The following is a 16819-nucleotide window of genomic DNA, read 5'->3' on the forward strand; positions in this document are numbered from 1 at the left end:
AGGAATATGCCCACAGCTACTCTTTTAAGGGAGGAAAAAAGTGGGTAGAAGGAAGGAGTGAATCTCAAGGCTCAGCTGCCTCCCTTGCCAATTTGGAATTGTTCTTTCCATTACAAAATCTAAACTATATTTGGTTGTGCTGTTAAGAGTTGAAACCCAAATGAAATATTCCAACTGGTCCAAATGCATTTAATTGAAATGTTTCAGTTTGGAGGCATTATTGCTGTTTTCTCAGAACAGAGACAAATGTTGAATATGATTTTTTTCCACAGAACAGGTGCTCTGGTTCCTGCTCTGCTCCCCTCTAAATGTTGTTACACAGCTTTTCCAGCTCAAGGAATGCTGGTTCTCCATAGACAGTTCAGTGGTGTCTCCCCTGCTCCTCACACAAGCTAAGGGGCAGTGAAAGGACGCAGTTGGACAACACCAGAGAAGGACCAGCAGTGCTGCAGGGAGCCAAGCTTGGGCATTTCATGCCTTTATGCCTTGCCCACCAGTGCCTCACTTCAAGTCCCACTTCCTTTTGGACTAACACTCACTGAGCTGGTTGTGAAACTGGGGTAAGGGTTCAGAGTGAGAGGGGATCCTCGGGTAAAGCTGGGCTGGCAGAAAGAACAAGAAGAAGCCTGGCACTGGCTGCCAGCACTGCAGCGGCTCCAAGGGGAGGTGGAGAACTCTGCCTCAGCACAGGCTTGCCAGCAGCTTCCTGAAGCTCTGAAAAAGTTTTCACTTCCAGAATTAAAACTTTGCAAAATAAAAGTGGGTTTGATTCGCTCTCAGGAGATAAATGAAGGGTAAGTCCATTAAAGATACTGGTGTGAGATTGGTGTACAGCAGACAGAATTCAGGAAAGATATCGATATCTCCAAAATCCTCTGAATATTTTTTCAGACATAAACCAGGTATCTTTCCTGATCATAAATGCTTTATTTCCAAATGGAATTTCAATAAAATAAGCACAGTTAGACTAGCATTTATTATAAAGTCGTAATGCAGTAGCACTAAAGTTTAGTCATGAAAAGTATTAAAAAAGCAGCCTAGCTAAAGCAAAAGAAATTGCTTTCTGACCTACCGAGTTTTAGGAGTAGGTGCTAGTGGTCCCTCCACCAAGGAGTTCAGCCTGTAGTAATCCAAGAATGTCCTGGCCACATTTCTTCCAAGCTTCATATCTGTGAGTTTTTAATTAAGGAGCATTTTAAAAATCATTAATAATAATATTAATAAAGAGCAGAATCTAAAGGTAAGTTATTGCTATTTAATGCAAGAGCAAGTTTTACATCAACCATCCCACAGAACTCAGGCTTCAGGCAAAAATGACTGACACAGGCAGATAAGGTGGGGGTCATCTTGTTTGCTACTTGTTTTCACAGGCAGATGCTGCATAAAAACACGGACAGGAGGAAACAATCTCCCTTTCCCCACATGCCTGGCTGCAGATCCCTGTGGTTCTCATGAAACAGTACACTAGACAAAAGGGGCTCTCCAATTTCCACATCCAGGGAAAATAATTACCTTAAAGCGCTTGGATACAGGCAGTATTTCTGTATCCAGGATACAAGGTCAGCCATACCATGGTGTGAACTTGCCATGGACCAGTGTGCTGAAGGTTGGGATTAATGCTGTAGCTCTCCACACCTTTAGCTCTGACCCCCAGAGTGTCGTGGGAGAATTCACTGTTCTTTCCCTGTGTTGTATTCAGGACCTGAAATGGTGATTTTAGCACCAACCTGGAAGGACAGCAGGTTATCTTAATGAGTTCAGCTGTAACTCTGGTGTGTCTTCTCACTAGCCATGATTTCTGCTTCAGCTGACCCCTAAACCCAGCATTAGACAGGTGCTGCACATCAAAGCTGCCATGGAGACCTCAGGGGCACAGGAACCAGACCTTCCCGACAGCTCAGCTGCTTACAAAGAAGTTGAATAACCTGTGGATTGCACTGGAAAACAATATTCCAGACAACATGTCCATGGGGTGAATCTGCTGCTCATGTGAAAAGTCAGCATTAAGTCTGCCTGTTACAGAGCATCATCTCCTCATCATGTGCAGGGTGATATCCAGCTGGGAGATATCCAGTGGACTCCATTGTCCACAGCTGTGTTTTGGGGGCTGAAGGCTCCTTTATTTGCCTATTGTGAACGGATGCCTACCCAGGCTGCAGTAACCACATGGTGCTCCAGGGCACACCCAGAGGGCTGTGGTGAGGAGCATTTCAGCAGGGCTGCTGCAGCAGCTGAGGTGGGTTCAGAACCTGGCGAGTCTGAAGAGACCTTTGCATCCAACACCAAGCAGTCCAGGAAGATGAAACATTGCTAGGCTGTTTTGTGTGCATGTGTACATGTTTTGCTTTATCAATAGTTATCTGCTGATGTTTCCATTAGAGGAAAATTCCAGAAGTCCAGCATCCCAGGGGCTTCCAGCAGTACCATTGTAGACACTGGCTTCCAAATGAAGCTTTTATTACCCGCCCACTTACATTAGACATATCAAAACAAGTGAGCATGAGACATCAGGTTCCCACATCACTGTGAGATCTCTTTATAGTTTATTTATTTATTTATTTATAAGGAAGGTCAAGCTGATGTGACAGTCCTTACTTCTGCAAAAATCCAGTCACCAGCTCTGCTAGTGCTGCAGTCAGGTCTAGTGGCTGAGGATGACTCCTGACACTGCTTTTCTCTCCAACGATCTTGTCCTGCTTTTCCAGATCCCATTGCTGTGCCATGGATGGTTCTATGGATCTGTTTCTCCTGAGGGTCTATCCTGACATGCTTATTGTGATCCTAATACAGGATGTGCTGCTGGCACCTCTGTTCTCCTGGCCAGCAGCAGGGCAGAGCTGGAACAGCTGGTGGTCCTGGTTGTTGTCTGCATGGACAGAGAGAAGCAGCTGTGTGGGTCAGTACCAGCTGTGTGGGTCAGTACCAGCTGTGTGGATCAGCACTGGCTGTGTGGATCAGCACCGGCTGTGTGGATCAATACCAGCTGTGTGGGTCAGTACCAGCTGTGTGGGTCAGTACCAGCTGTGTAGATCAGCACTGGCTGTGTGGATCAGCACCAGCTGTGTGGATCAGCACCGGCTGTGTGGATCAATACCAGCTGTGTGGATCAGTACCAGCTGTGTAGATCAGCACCGGCTGTGTGGATCAGTACCAGCTGTGTGGGTCAGTACCAGCTGTGTAGATCAGCACTGGCTGTGTGGATCAATACCAGCTGTGTGGATCAATACCAGCTGTGTGGATCAGCACAGGCTGTGTGGATCAGCACTGCTGTGTGGATCAATACCAGCTGTGTGGATCAGCACTGGCTGTGACGATCAGCACTGGCTGTGTGGATCAATACCAGCTGTGTGGATCAGCACTGGCTATGTGGATCAGCACTGGCTATGTGGATCAGCACTGCTGTGAGGATCAGTACCAGCTGTGTGGATCAGTACCAGCTGTGTGGATCAGCACTGCTGTGTGGATCAATACCAGCTGTGTGGATCAGCACTGGCTGTGAGGATCAGCACTGCTGTGAGGATCAGTACCAGCTGTGTGGATCAGTACCAGCTGTGTGGATCAGCACTGCTGTGAGGATCAGCACTGCTGTGTGGATCAGTACCGGCTGTGTGGATCAGCACTGCTGTGAGGATCAGCACTGCTGTGTGGATCAGCACTGGCTGTGAGGATCAGCACTGCTGTGTGGATCAGCACTGGCTGTGAGGATCAGCACTGCTGTGTGGATCAGCACCGGCTGTTCTCCAGCTGTGACACTGTTCAGCGAGCTCCCCTTGCAGCCTACCAGCACTGCTGGGCAATACCAGCCCTGCATGTGGAAAGGCTCAGAAAGCTGGAGAGGGAGGGCAGTGTTGCTATGAAAGTGTTTTGTGATTGTTTCTGGAATTTGGAGATGGCTGTGGGTAGCTTGGTTGCTGTGGATGTGGACTCAAAGCAGTGGTGAAGGTTAAGAGTTCAGAGTAGTCTGAGGAAGCGAGGAAGAAGGGGAGAGGGCTGTCAGACACTTAAGGGATTGAGAAGACTAACATGGCTTGATCTTGTAGTTTCTTTCATTTACTTGTCACTTTAAAGACATAAAGTGGTAATTGGACTCAGTAAAGTCTCTAGGACATTCTGTCAGTGGCAATCTCAGAAAGCTCCTCTGCCAGAAGTGGCCCTGCTGCCCTTTTCTTTGTCTCTCTGCCTGGCTTTTGTTTGCACGGAGGGAAGCGCCTGACCTGCTGTCCTGGGGGAGGAAGCCCTGGGATGGCAGAGGGTGCAGCCAGGAAAGTGGCTCCACCAGCTCCTGCCTTCCAACTCTGCCTTAACCCTGACCTTCAGGAATCCGGTTCCACTGCTGAGCTCAGGTCTTAGGAACAGCTTTCTGAAGCTAAGGACAGCTAACCACTGGAATAACCTGTCATGGCACATTGGGAAATCTCCAGACCAGTGGTCTTTAAGAACAGGTTAAACCCACAGCAGACGTGTAACTGGTGCTACATGAAGTTTGGATAAGGAAACATAAAAAGGCCACTTCACCCTGTCTTCCTGCAGTTCTGAACATATTTTTCAACACACATTGAGACATGTTTGCTAAAATTGCCAAGAAAGGAAAGGGCATTTTGCAGAGCATGGATGCACAGATAGATGGAAAGTATGAAGAAACTGGAAATGCAGTGCCACATGCATCCACCAAAAAGTAACAAAATGGGAATAACTTGCAGTCAGCAATGATGAAAAGACATTCCAACCAGCATGAGATAAAAAATGTGCATATTCTAATATTAGTCTCTCCAGCCATCCTGCCCCCTCTGCTCTGCCTGTCACTTCTGCAAGGGATGAGTGGTTTCTGTCATGGAAATCAGGCACCTGATACATAAAACCAGGAGCAGCAGCACTGATCTCTCCCTGTGACCGTCCAGCCTGGGCAAGAGCTGGCATGACTCCCTCAGCAAGCACCAGCAGCACATGTGTGCAGAACCAGTAGAGGAAAACAAATTAAAGCAATAACATTTGCATTTATCTCCGGTGCACGGAAGGCTCAAACTCCACTTTGGCTTACAGTGTATCCAGAGCACATAAATAACAGCTACTGCAACCCAAACCCACTTCTGGCAGGTGGTTTGGTCGGTTGGTTGGTTTTTAACCAGCTTCCCTTCTGCAATCACACGAGCTGTGTGCCCACAGGAACTCCCTTCCTAGCCTGAACTGCACTTGACAGAAGGCCATTTCCAGCTATTCCCATCATGGGAGCTCAGCTCATACAAGACAGTCAGAATGTATTTGGGAGAGTCATGATGGAAACAGCTGGGTGTATTTTCACCTTCACTAGAGTCTGCAGCTCCTTCCCATCTCTCTTCCATGGACTCATTCCTCCATGCTCCATATTTCTACCTGGAAGGGGAAACCCGTGTTCCTCCTGCAAATGCCCTTCCCACAGCAGTCACTCTGTGAATGGAATCAGCAGATTTGGGGAGATTTCAGGACAGTCTGTTTATGCACAACTCTGCCAAATTTCACAGATGTTAAGAGGTTCAAGAATAGTGCTGGGCTGTCTGCAAAATCCCGCATGTTTATGATCCCACCATGTCCCACAGCCCAAAGCTTCCAGCCCTGGTAAGAAAGGAGGACAGAGGAGTGCGGACTCTCACAAGCCATTACTAGTTTTCAGCTGACACGATTCATTGAGCCTATTGTGCACAGTCTGCTTAAGCTCCAGCCTCTGGAAGCGCAGACAGAGCCTTGTTCTGTCTGTGTGTGGAGGCAATAAAAATCTCAATTTGGAAACCAGTTAGCAGTACAAGTCGTTAGGGGAGGTACTAAATGTTGCTGCTTTAATAGCTCACTGATCCTTTAATAATGTCACTGCTGCAGAGCATGGTGGCACCATTCGCTCGCTTTTGTTTTGCTTTTTGAAATTCAGGGTCATTCCACTTTCAAGTGAGTGGATTATCTCTCTTCCCTCCTTCTGCCAGACACTGCAAACTGCTTTAAATAATTAGAAAAAAGGATGGCTCCTTCAAATTCACCATCTCATTTTCATAAGATCCAGTGTCATTGCTTTGGAACAGGAAGAGAAACTGTGATGGTGGTAAGGATTTGACAAGGGCAAAACAGTTAGCAGCCCCCACTCATCTTTGATAAGTCCTGTGGGGTCTCTGCCAAGCAGATTGGATCTCTGGTTTTATGTCTCATCTAGAGGACAGCACCTCCATCAATTTGAAACACTGCACTGGGTTATTAGCTTATGGAATTCATCCAAGATTAGTCCTAAGTAGGATTTGAAATGTGACTATTCAGTCCAGAGGCACCACTGACCAGACCCACACAAATCTTTTGTTTCAGACAAACAGCTTTAAGTTATCCTAAAGATAGACAGAGAGGGGGGAAAAAGAAAAAAAAAAAAGATGGAAAGGGAGAAAGAGGGTAAGGAAAATAAGAACAAAGAGAAAGATTAATCTTTTTAATAGCTCAAATTAAAAACCTGAAAAAGCTCTTTGTTTGACACAACTGAATTTTACAGCAAATCTCAGTCCACCACAACAACGATCCTGTTATTTATGAAAAGAGGGTTATTTTGTTTGGGAGAGTCCCAGATGACTGTGGTCAGCGAGCATACTGTCAGCTTCACACAATCTCAAGAGAAATATGGATGAGGTTTTCTCGTCTGTTTATAACAGCTTCCATCAATGGATCAAACCCCTTCCTGACTCAAACAAGAGGTCTAATGGAAAATGGCATTACAGGGCTTTAAACCACCATGTTATATCATGCCAAGACTGATCAGAGCTAGTCCCCTATTTTAGCAGAGCTGTTTTCGCCAGTTACTTACTTATTTTGTTTCACAGTGCTGACGCTGCTCTCCAATAAACAGATGCTGCCCAGTCTCATCTCATGGGGGGCCCACTCCAAGCAAAGCCTCACTGGGGCAAAACAGAGACTTGGTGGTGAAGGAGGGTTGGGAGAGGGGCTATTCCAAGGCTTTTCACCAGCATTTAGCATAGAGCAAGTCTGGGTGCTGATGATGCATCCTTCCCTGGAACTCACACCAGGGAAAAAAAATGTTCCCAATGCGCAGCATGCCTAGTTACATATTTCAAGATCTTTATCAAAGGAGGAAGCTTCTAAAATGATAGTGTGGGGAGGAGATTGGGTTTTCCATAGTTTCAGTGTAAGAACCAGGTTCAGTGTGGGAATTACTGGGGACACCCTCTCACAGGCAGGTCAAACTTGAGAAATGCAGCCAGACTATCCATCCTTAAAATCTAGACTGCCAAGCTGGAAATAGCAAAGGGACTTACTCAAGGAGAGCACTTTCATTCCCAACAGCCCTCAGCTCCTGATCCTAGATGGGACAGACACTTTTGGAAGCAAAAGGTAACAGCAATGACGAGCCTTCATTTTTATTCCTCTTGTGTGTTATCAGGGAAGGAACCAGGCGGAAAGAGCCCAGACCGACTATTTCAGGCTTTCAGTCCCTTTTCCTGAAGTGCTTGATTGTGGTGGAAGAAATTACAAAGATGGGAGCTCTGCGCTCTTCTCCCTGAGTAATCAGAGGCCTGTAATTTTCTCTCCTGCTCTGAAAGAGGAGATTGAAGAACAGGTATCTTGGAGAGCACTGTTTTATCTCTGCCGGAGGGACTGTGCTCACGGACCACGCTGTGTTTCCCATGAACTCATTTCAATATCAGCCATTGCTTTTGTCCTCATGAACTGAACTGAAACAGGCAGATCCCACCTCGCACCTGGACACAGGGAACAGACAAGAAGGTGGAGGTGCTGCACAGGAGCCAGTGGCTGGACAGAGCCAAGGGCTTCTGGTCCTGCTGGGGTGCTGCATTGAGTGGCAGCAGAGGCTGGAGGGGAGCAGGCTGTGGGGGGAGCACAAGTGTGTCCCAGCTCTGCAACTCATAAGACTGGGCACCTGTGAAGGAGGTGCCCAACTGGACACATTCTGCTGCTGATGGAAACCTGCCCCTGGCACTGAGCAGCAGAGTGGCTGCCACGCCTGTGCCCATGAGAAGGGAGTACCTGACTCAGTGCAAGATTCGACACACAGACAGGCACAGGAAATTCAGGGTGCCCCGAGCAAGCATAGGAACAGTGAGGGCTAAGTTGTCTCAGACACCACCAAAGTAACTCTGGGAACGCCACGGGGCCACAGTCCATTTTACCTCTGAATCCTCATGCCTTTCCCAGAGCTATGAGCATGGCTTTACGGGGAGACATCTGACTGCTGCTCCATTTTCCTCATGCCATCTTCACATTGCTCCATGCAAGTGATATTTGTCCATCTTTCGGTCCTTCTACACCAGGGGAAGATGGAAATGGGCCCTCCTGTAAATGGTAATATGGCCTAAACTATGAAATGACGGGAGAAAATGGTTTATTAAATATCTTGGCATTGCTGACTCATGATGAGGTTTTCTGAGGGACAGAGGTCAGAGCCAAGCTCAGAGTTGAAGAAGGAAAAAACCCTATAAAAATGAATTTCAGCATCTACATTTTAATTAATTAAAATATTGCATCAGCATATCCTTGTAAATTGGTATACTGTTAAAATTATGCATTTAAAACCTGATTATAACAGCTATCAAACTGTCCCAAAATTAATTTGGGCCTGAATTTACTGGTCTCACATTAATGTCTGATGGATCTTTAATATGAGTAGCAGGAAAACATAGGATGAGTCTCTTTTGTGATTTTAACGTTTCTGATCTTCGCTATTGTTTAATTCTGGTTACTTGCCAGCTCTGGGAAGGAGCCCTTGTGGATTAGCTGACCTCAGCTCTTTACACAGTCAATGAAAATTACAGAGCTGATTCTCTCTGATGTACTGAGAAGGGATGAGGACAGGGGAAGAAATTTCCAAGTGAAAATCCAGCATTCACAACCTTTTTCTATTGCTGATGAATGTTCTCAAATGCACAGGGGAAAAATAGCATGAAAAACAAAGCCTTAACAGTTGTTTCCAGCTTGGTTGGAAAAGCAAGAACAGTACATTATTTTCCAATTGTAATTAAACCCCCCAAAATACCCCCTGGAAAAATCATAAACCCCCTGGAAAATCATAAACTGAACTCTTTGGGGATCTTCTTAGTCCCTCACATCTTGGCTCAGAAGCAGGATGATCCCTGTTGTTCCAGGCCTGGAAGTTCCCATTAGGCATTCCACCCACGGATTTGGGCATAACATTTACTACCACCCAAACAAAATCAGTTTCAAGATAAATGGTAGAATGAGTGTTTCGACACACCAAAGTGTGGATAAACCATTTCTCATCTCTAAATTGCTGGAAGCTCATGACTTGTATAAATCACAACCAGGCATCAGTAATCTGTTGTGTGCTGCATTTTCCCTCTTCAGCTGCAGTTTCCATTGTCAGACAGGGCATAGTCAAATAGCTTTGACAAGAGCAATCCTAAAAAGAAGAAATTAAGAAATGAGATTGACTAAGAAATATGAGGAAGTAAGAAACAGGATGATCTAAGAAACACGATGATCTAAGAAACACAAGTGTTCCCTTGTGACAGAAGCCTGCGTGTAGCTGGGTTTAAAGTTTTTGAGTAAAGAGAATTGAAGAATGCTGGCAGTGATTGCAGGATTCACTGGGATTTTAGGGGACCTTCCTTCCCTGGCTGGGACACCACAGGTTCTGCTGTGTCCAAGTGGAACTATTGGCACTTGGGGGCACGGGCATCTGCTCTCCATTGTCTGAGCAGAGGTAGATGACCTCCTGAAACCTACCTGAGGTCACCCAGCTGAAAAAGGACTCAGTCCAGTGGCTGTTAGATGGTCTAAGTCAAGATGGCTCTTAAGAACATGCTCAGAGACACATTGCATTTATCCTGCTTTCAGTCAGTCTTTGTCAAGTCAAGACAAGGCACCATCTGCATTTGTAGTGGGCCAAATGCAGGGAAGGGACCACTTATCCTCAGGAATTGGCTTAGCTCCTCTCTCAATCTGTCTTGCAAGGAATAAGGAACATGGCCTCAGAGGCTGTGCCTTTAAAAACACTTGCAATCTCCAAGTAATAGTCATGCTTCACTGTGTTCAGCATTTCAGCTGAGCTCAGTACAAAGTGCAGTGATTTAAAGCTGGGAGATCAGGCGGGATTCAGCAAATTCAGAATTATTTATTTCTTTAGAGCAGAAAGTCTGGCTACAGATTATTTACTGCAAATGGGTCTTTTTGGGGGAGGGGAGGAAGGCAAGAGGGTAGAGAAGGGGTGAATTGATTGACTGAAATTTTTTTCAATTAAAACAAGCAATTTTTAAAAAAGATTTAATGCCTTATTGAAAACTGTGAAATACTTCAAGAGTCTGGAGCTCTGCTAAGTGCAGATCATAGAGATGAGGATGGTGGGGAGAAGAAACTAAAATTTTTTTCTGTGGGAGAATGGAAGGAAGAAGAAAAGAAGGGGGGGGGGGGAAGAAAAAAACACCATTATCTCTGTTTCTTTGTCTACGTTAATGTATTTCTCTCCCTGAGTTATCTCCAGTATCAGCAAGTATTGATTCAGAATAAGGCACTGTTGGGCAGGCTGCAGGCAGCCCAGAGCTCTGCTGGGAGGGGAGTGTTTCCAGGGCTGCCAGAGCACAGAGCAGATGCAGGGATTGGCTGTGCAATGGGAATTATGCCTGGCCAAAGCAGAGCCAGGGCTCCTGCCCCCTCTGCAAGGACCAGGCTGGGCTGGGGCAGAGGCTGCAGAGCAAGGGATGGGTCAGTGCTGAAGGGCTCTTGGGGTGAGTGGCACTAAAGGGTGAGAGGACAACCAGAGCTACATGAAGTAATGTTGGAAGGAAGGGACATCAGGGTATCAATGCCGACACCTCATTTCTGCCTTCACTGCTCCCTCAGAGTGAAGGGCCCATCCCACACTGAGGTCATCTGCACTAAGGGGGCTTGTTCCCCAAAGCAGGGATGCACAGGAGCTCTCCCCACATCAGTTGGACACCCCTGATAGGTGGTCCCTCCAGAGAGGTGGTGCTGGAAGTTAAGAAGAAGATTACAGCTATTACTGGTTGGTAGAGAAACTAATGATATTTTTGTCTTTGTAGGGAAGAAGTAAAATATTACTATAATCTCCACCACTTCTAAATTAATTGCCTCTTTGCTAATATAATTCCCATTGCCAGATAAATTTAGCTTTTTCTAAACCCTTTGATTTTTCCTTTGTGTTTTACATCCAAGCTGGAATGCAGCGATAAGGCACTATGCTTACACATATATATGTATATATATATTTAATCTACATACACACAGATAGAGTTATATATAGTCCCTGCCACAAATAACACTCCTCTGACTGCTGTCACAAAGCCCTTGCTAAAGCAGCTACTCACTCAAGCTGGGTTGTTTTCCTACATCATGTTCCCTGGGGAAGGGCTGCTGGCAGCAGCAGGGCTGTGTCCAGAGAAAGATGCTGGAAAGGTCTGCAGCTCTCCCCTTCTTCACTGCCTGTCTCTTCCCCATGTTTCTCTCATGGGAATAAGCCATTGCCAAACTTCAGATCCACCATCTCCTGTCATTGTCACAACAACCAGATTTCCTGGAACAGCTGGCAGTGTCTTTCTCTACAGTCAGTGTAGGAGTGGCCCTTGAATTTTAAAAGGAAGTTATTGTGAGGGAATTGAGCATGGACTGCTAGGCCAGTAGCTTTATAGCCACTGGCATCCTTGGTGAAAAGGGGCTTCATAACAACATGCTTGTGACTATAATTCAATCAGCAGCCTCTGGTTAAAGTATTTTATGTGACTCTTCTATTAAACCTATCCTATTTTGCTACTGGCACAGTCTCACTCTCTTCTTGTGTTGCCTATCTCTATTTCCATATTACTAACAAGAAATAATTCCAGGAGCACTGTTTGCCTCTATTCATAAGTTCCAGTATCATCCTGGAGGAGTCTCACTTAGCTCAGGTGACACAGCAGCACCAACCTCTGTGAGACCTGGAGAGAGCTCTTCCCTCTCAGAGCCACTCCTGGCTCTGGTGTTCACGTGGAACCACTGGGGAATATCCACCCGCAGATGCCAAAGGATGTTTGCTGCAGCTGTGGCACTAATGCAGAGGGCTGGACTGTCTCCTCAGTGAGCAGCACCTCTGGTCACTGCAAAGCTGCATGGAAGATCTCCCAGCTGCAGCCCAGGCTCTTGTGGGAAGCAGTGCTTGCCTGCTGTAGGGTCACAAAGCTCCTGAAGTTGGTTTAATTTCAGCTTCATTATCTGGATACTTCACAGGCTTAAGAAAAGGCTGATTTGGAGTACAGAAAGTCCAAGGAAGAAAAGCTGAAAATATTTCTGGACTTTGGGCCACAGAATAGTGATGGAGAATGTGCAAATAAGTAAAGGCTGCTGTAGAACAGGATAAACTTTTCAGGATCTGATGGTGATGGGACAAGAAGCGATGGCCTTAATTTACAGTAAAACAGATTAAGAGTAGACTTAGGGGGAAGCTTCCAGTGATAAAACTAGTGAAGCACTAGAAAAATATGTCCTGGAGCAGCAGTAGCATCTCCATCTTAAGACAGAATTAAGGAAAACAGCTATGAGGCTAGGGGAAAGAAGAGTTGAACCTTTTTGAGAATGGAGGGGTCAGCCAAGGGTTGCCCTATAACTCAGTGTTTCTTCGGCTCAGATCTAGCTGTACAGGAGCACTTTCCACCAGGCTTTTTCTTAGTCCTTAGTAAGGCAATTATGACAATCCTCTGCTCCTTTTGAATTTCCAGGAAGAAGAATAAGGGGCACAAAATCACTGCTTTGTAGCCCACAAGCCCCAAAAGACCACTCTAACCAGCTCAACAATCACAGCTCTGCCCTGAGACTGAAAATTCAGCTCCTCTTTAAGGGCACCACTGTTTTCAGCTGGATGGAATCTCAAGTCCCCTGTCCCACATTCATCTGCTCTTAACTTCTGAATTCAAACACTGTTCTTTAAAAGCCTCTCTGCCTTTTGCTGCTAATTAAAACATTGGTTACACTCTGGGCTTGCTTTTCCAAGAGGTCTGGACAGCATTGCAGGCAGTTCAGACAAACAAACAACCAGACAAACAGAATCCATTAGGAGCTGCCACTGCTGACTGTCGCCCTTTCGCATACATCACAGTGAAAAGGTTAATGCTTCCCAAAAGGGGTGGAAGAGACGGCTGGAGGGGAAGGGCAGGAGGGATCCAATCCTGCGAAGACCAGATGTCAGAGATGCTCAATACCTCACAGAATGGGCTCCCCCGCGAGCAAGGCAATTGCCCATCTCTTGGCAAAGCTTCCCTTTGAGGGATCTATAATTTATTAGGGAAGGTGGAGTGCTGAATAAATTGTGCATAGAGATGAAGCAGTGATGATCACTAACTCAAATCCCTGGGAGCTTGGCATTTCCAATCTTTAGCTCCCATTTGCGTCCCCCGGTCCCTCCGAAGTGAGCCAGCCAAAGACCTGAATATCGACAAAACATAATGAGCTCATTGAGATCTAAGCACTGCAATTAGCAGGTTGGAATGGGGCAGAGGGGCTGGGAGGCAGACTGTAATTATTTATAATGTTGATAATCACTTACATGTAGTTAAAAATATAAATACATCCCAATGCTTGATGGCATTAACTACCCTTCAATTAGCTCCGTGCCCACTAAGTAAGCAATACCCAGGTACTCACAGGAGAAAGGCTAAAGGTCTCTATCTTGTGGCTGTGCTCATAAACTTGGTGGGTGGGTGGAAGAAAAGCATTTAAAGAAGGTACCTTTGTGATAGCTCCCACCCTTCCCTTTTGCTAATGGAGTTATGCAGTAGACAGCTCAGAAAAGTGGCTCCTGTTCTCACGGTGGTAGATCACCCTCTGCCACCTTCTTTCCTAAATTTCATGGTGTCTCCACAGGTTCTCATCCAGATGATCAGAATTTTCCTAAATCAAAGGATGCCAGTGCAGAGAGCCCCCACTGGAGGTGAGGAGCCCTTTGCTGTGTGACAAGCTGGCATCTGGGCTGCAGTCACAGAAGTACCCATGGTGTGTTACAGGGACACTTGAACTACCATGAGAAGCACTCAAACTCCAGCCCCACGTGTCCCTGCACAGCTCCCTTCATGCTGTTTCTCCTTTGCCTAAACCAGCTTCTTTAAAAACAGCTTGAGTCCCTCTGTGCTGCAGATACTTGCCTGCTCCCAAAGATTTTGACTGAGTCATTTCTTCAAAGGAGTAATCCAGTATGGATGATTCCAGAGATGGACAATCAAAACCTTTCCTTTCTAGCAATATCCCATCTCTTTGTGGATAGCAAATCCAAATATCTCTGTTCCAAAAATAGAAGGGATTTTATGAAAGAGTTGCTCCAAATACAGTCATGTTTTACCAGCAAGAGGGAAGGGAGAACAAGCAGTGGAAAGCAGCAAGTCTGAGTTGTAGGCAGGCTCTCAGGGAAGATTCCATATCTGAGGACACCTTCACCTGGCAGCAAACAGAAATGACCCTTATCATCCCCATAGTGCATTCCATTGGCATAAAAGTTTTAATGGAAAAACAGGTAGGAGTAAAACCACAAGAAAGGGGGAGATTGCTGTACATCAAAAATAAATACATTTTGGTGTGGGAGAGTAGGCAAAACCCCAATCTGCCTGTACCATTTATTTCCTTCTAGGTGAAGGGAGAATTTAATACACTGAGGTTAAACTTGGATCATTTTCAGTGCAAACGTTCAGAAAGGACAGCAGTGGAGGAATGGTCACCAGAGTTTAGTGAGGGAGCTTAACGGAAAGGAAAGGAAAGGAAAGGAAAGGAAAGGAAAGGAAAGGAAAGGAAAGGAAAGGAAAGGAAAGGAAAGGAAAGGAAAGGAAAGGAAAGGAAAGGAAAGGAAAGGAAAGGAAAGGAAAGGAAAGGAAAGGAAAGGAAAGGAAAGGAAAGGAAAGGAAAGGAAAGGAAAGGAAAGGAAAGGAAAGGAAAGGAAAGGAAAGGAAAGGAAAGGAAAGGAAAGGAAAGGAAAGGAAAGGAAAGGAAAGGAAAGGAAAGGAAAGGAAAGGAAAGGAAAGGAAAGGAAAGGAAAGGAAAGGAAAGGAAAGGAAAGGAAAGGAAAGGAAAGGAAAGGAAAGGAAAGGAAAGGAAGAAAAAACCCAGGGAGAACACAAACAGTCTGTTGCAGTTGGAAAAGCTCTGAGAAAATACAGGCAGTGTTCAGTGAAACTGAAAGAGAAAAGAGCAAAACCAGAGTAAATGGAAATTGTTCAAAGATAATTGAATGTATGTCCAAGTGCTGGCGTGTGCTAGCCAGCAATAAATACACTGCCTGTGAAAACAAGCTGGTAGGGAACAGGGAGGAACTTCTTAAAGCAAACAAGGGCAGCAAGGAGCATCTGCAAGTGGGGTGAAGGGCTGTAGGGACCAGGAATAGGGGACAAGGGATGACAGGCTGGGAAGGAACTGGTGAGGCTGGAAATGAAGCAGAACAATATGTCTTGAACTGCATTCAAATAGGACTCCCAGGTCTACCTTGAGCATGCTGGAAACCTGAAGACAGACAGCTGGATCACCCTACAAGGGCCTGGCAGTGGCTGGGGGAGTTGGTATTTCTGGGACTGTTCTTGTTGAATAACCAACCATTCATTTAGTAAGATGGTGGAGGAAATCAGTGCTTGGTCTGTATATGGCTTTGCAGGGACTGAAGCAGCTAAAAGAGAAATATACCTCAGCTATTCTAGCACACAAAGAGTAGAGAAAGCACAAAAAGGACAGGGAGTTTCTAGTCTGTCTAAAAAAAAAAAAATAAAATCCACAGAGAGCAGGAATAAAAGATCCTTTCACAAGAAATACCAAGGCTGACCTACTCCAACAGCCTGTCTTTGTCACCAGGCAGTGTCCAGAGGAAGAGTGATAACATTTACACCAAGGGATGAGCCCCTTCTCCCTGTATGAGGAGCAGTGTTGCTCGTGCAGCAAGGAGCTGTCCATGAGCTGAACAGGTAAGTTAGACTGCTCCAAATTCCTTGGGCTCAGTATGGGACAAGCATGGCTCAGCCCTTTCAGAAACAATTCCCCTTCCCTGTTGCCTGGAAAGCCTATCAAGACCTCAGGGAAAACCACACAGGCACAACTTCAAGACCTGAGCCAGGAATCAATGTTAGCTGCAGTACATCCTTTAAACTGGTGTTCCCAAGGCAAAAATTAATCTAGAAGTTACAAGGTGCAAATAGCTGGTCACCACAACAAATTAGACAATACTTGCCAATAGCAGAAACCTTTCAAAGGCTGCTGGGCTCCTCCATCTGACATAGATTAAAAACAAAGTGCAAAAGGGGATGTGATGTTTGCAGCCCCATCGAGGAAATGCATAATCAGGAAAAGGTGCCATGTCCTCACTTGGTCCATAAGAACATGCCTGTCCTTGATCAAGCTGATGCTTGCACGAGAGGAGAAAGTGTAGACAATTGTCTGGTGAGAAGACAAGGGACTAGCATAAAAATATTTCCACAAAGATTTTCTAGGATAAAATCCCTTTGCCCTAGGTACATTTGTACTTGCTGTACACTGCCTTCCTCACAGTTCCCAGGAAAGAAGTGCAGTGCTGGCTGAGCTCTCACAACCATGGAGTGATGCCTGACTCAGGTTCAGCAAATGCAGCCCCAAGGAAACACACCAAGGGAGAGGAAAGCCCACTGGAAGCAGATCCTCTGTCAAAGCATGGCTCCTATGGAGAACAGCCAGCAACTGAGCAGACACCCAAGAATTGCTTGGCAAAGTAATTTTAAGCTGATGTAGCTGAGAAAATACGGGTCTGTTTGCAGATCATTTGTCAGAGTATGCTAGGCTGCTCAGAAGAAACACTTGAGCTGACTGCCATTCTGGGGGTTTTTAAATTTATTTT

At 45.7% G+C, this 16819-nt stretch overlaps 1 protein-coding gene across 1 annotated transcript in view; it reads right to left on the reverse strand.

Moving 5' to 3' along the window:
- Positions 1–1068: 1068 nt before the first annotated feature.
- The window catches only part of AGBL4 (AGBL carboxypeptidase 4), an 848931-nt gene continuing 833180 nt past the window's right edge, over positions 1069–16819 (reverse strand). Inside the window, exon 12 of the mRNA XM_062497943.1 lies at positions 1069–1169. Within this exon, the coding sequence (XP_062353927.1) occupies positions 1069–1169 (101 nt within the window). The remainder of the gene's footprint in view (positions 1170–16819) is intronic.

The sequence above is a fragment of the Cinclus cinclus genome, chromosome 8 (assembly GCF_963662255.1).
Source record: "Cinclus cinclus chromosome 8, bCinCin1.1, whole genome shotgun sequence".
In the NCBI taxonomy this organism is placed as follows: Eukaryota; Metazoa; Chordata; class Aves; order Passeriformes; family Cinclidae; genus Cinclus; species Cinclus cinclus.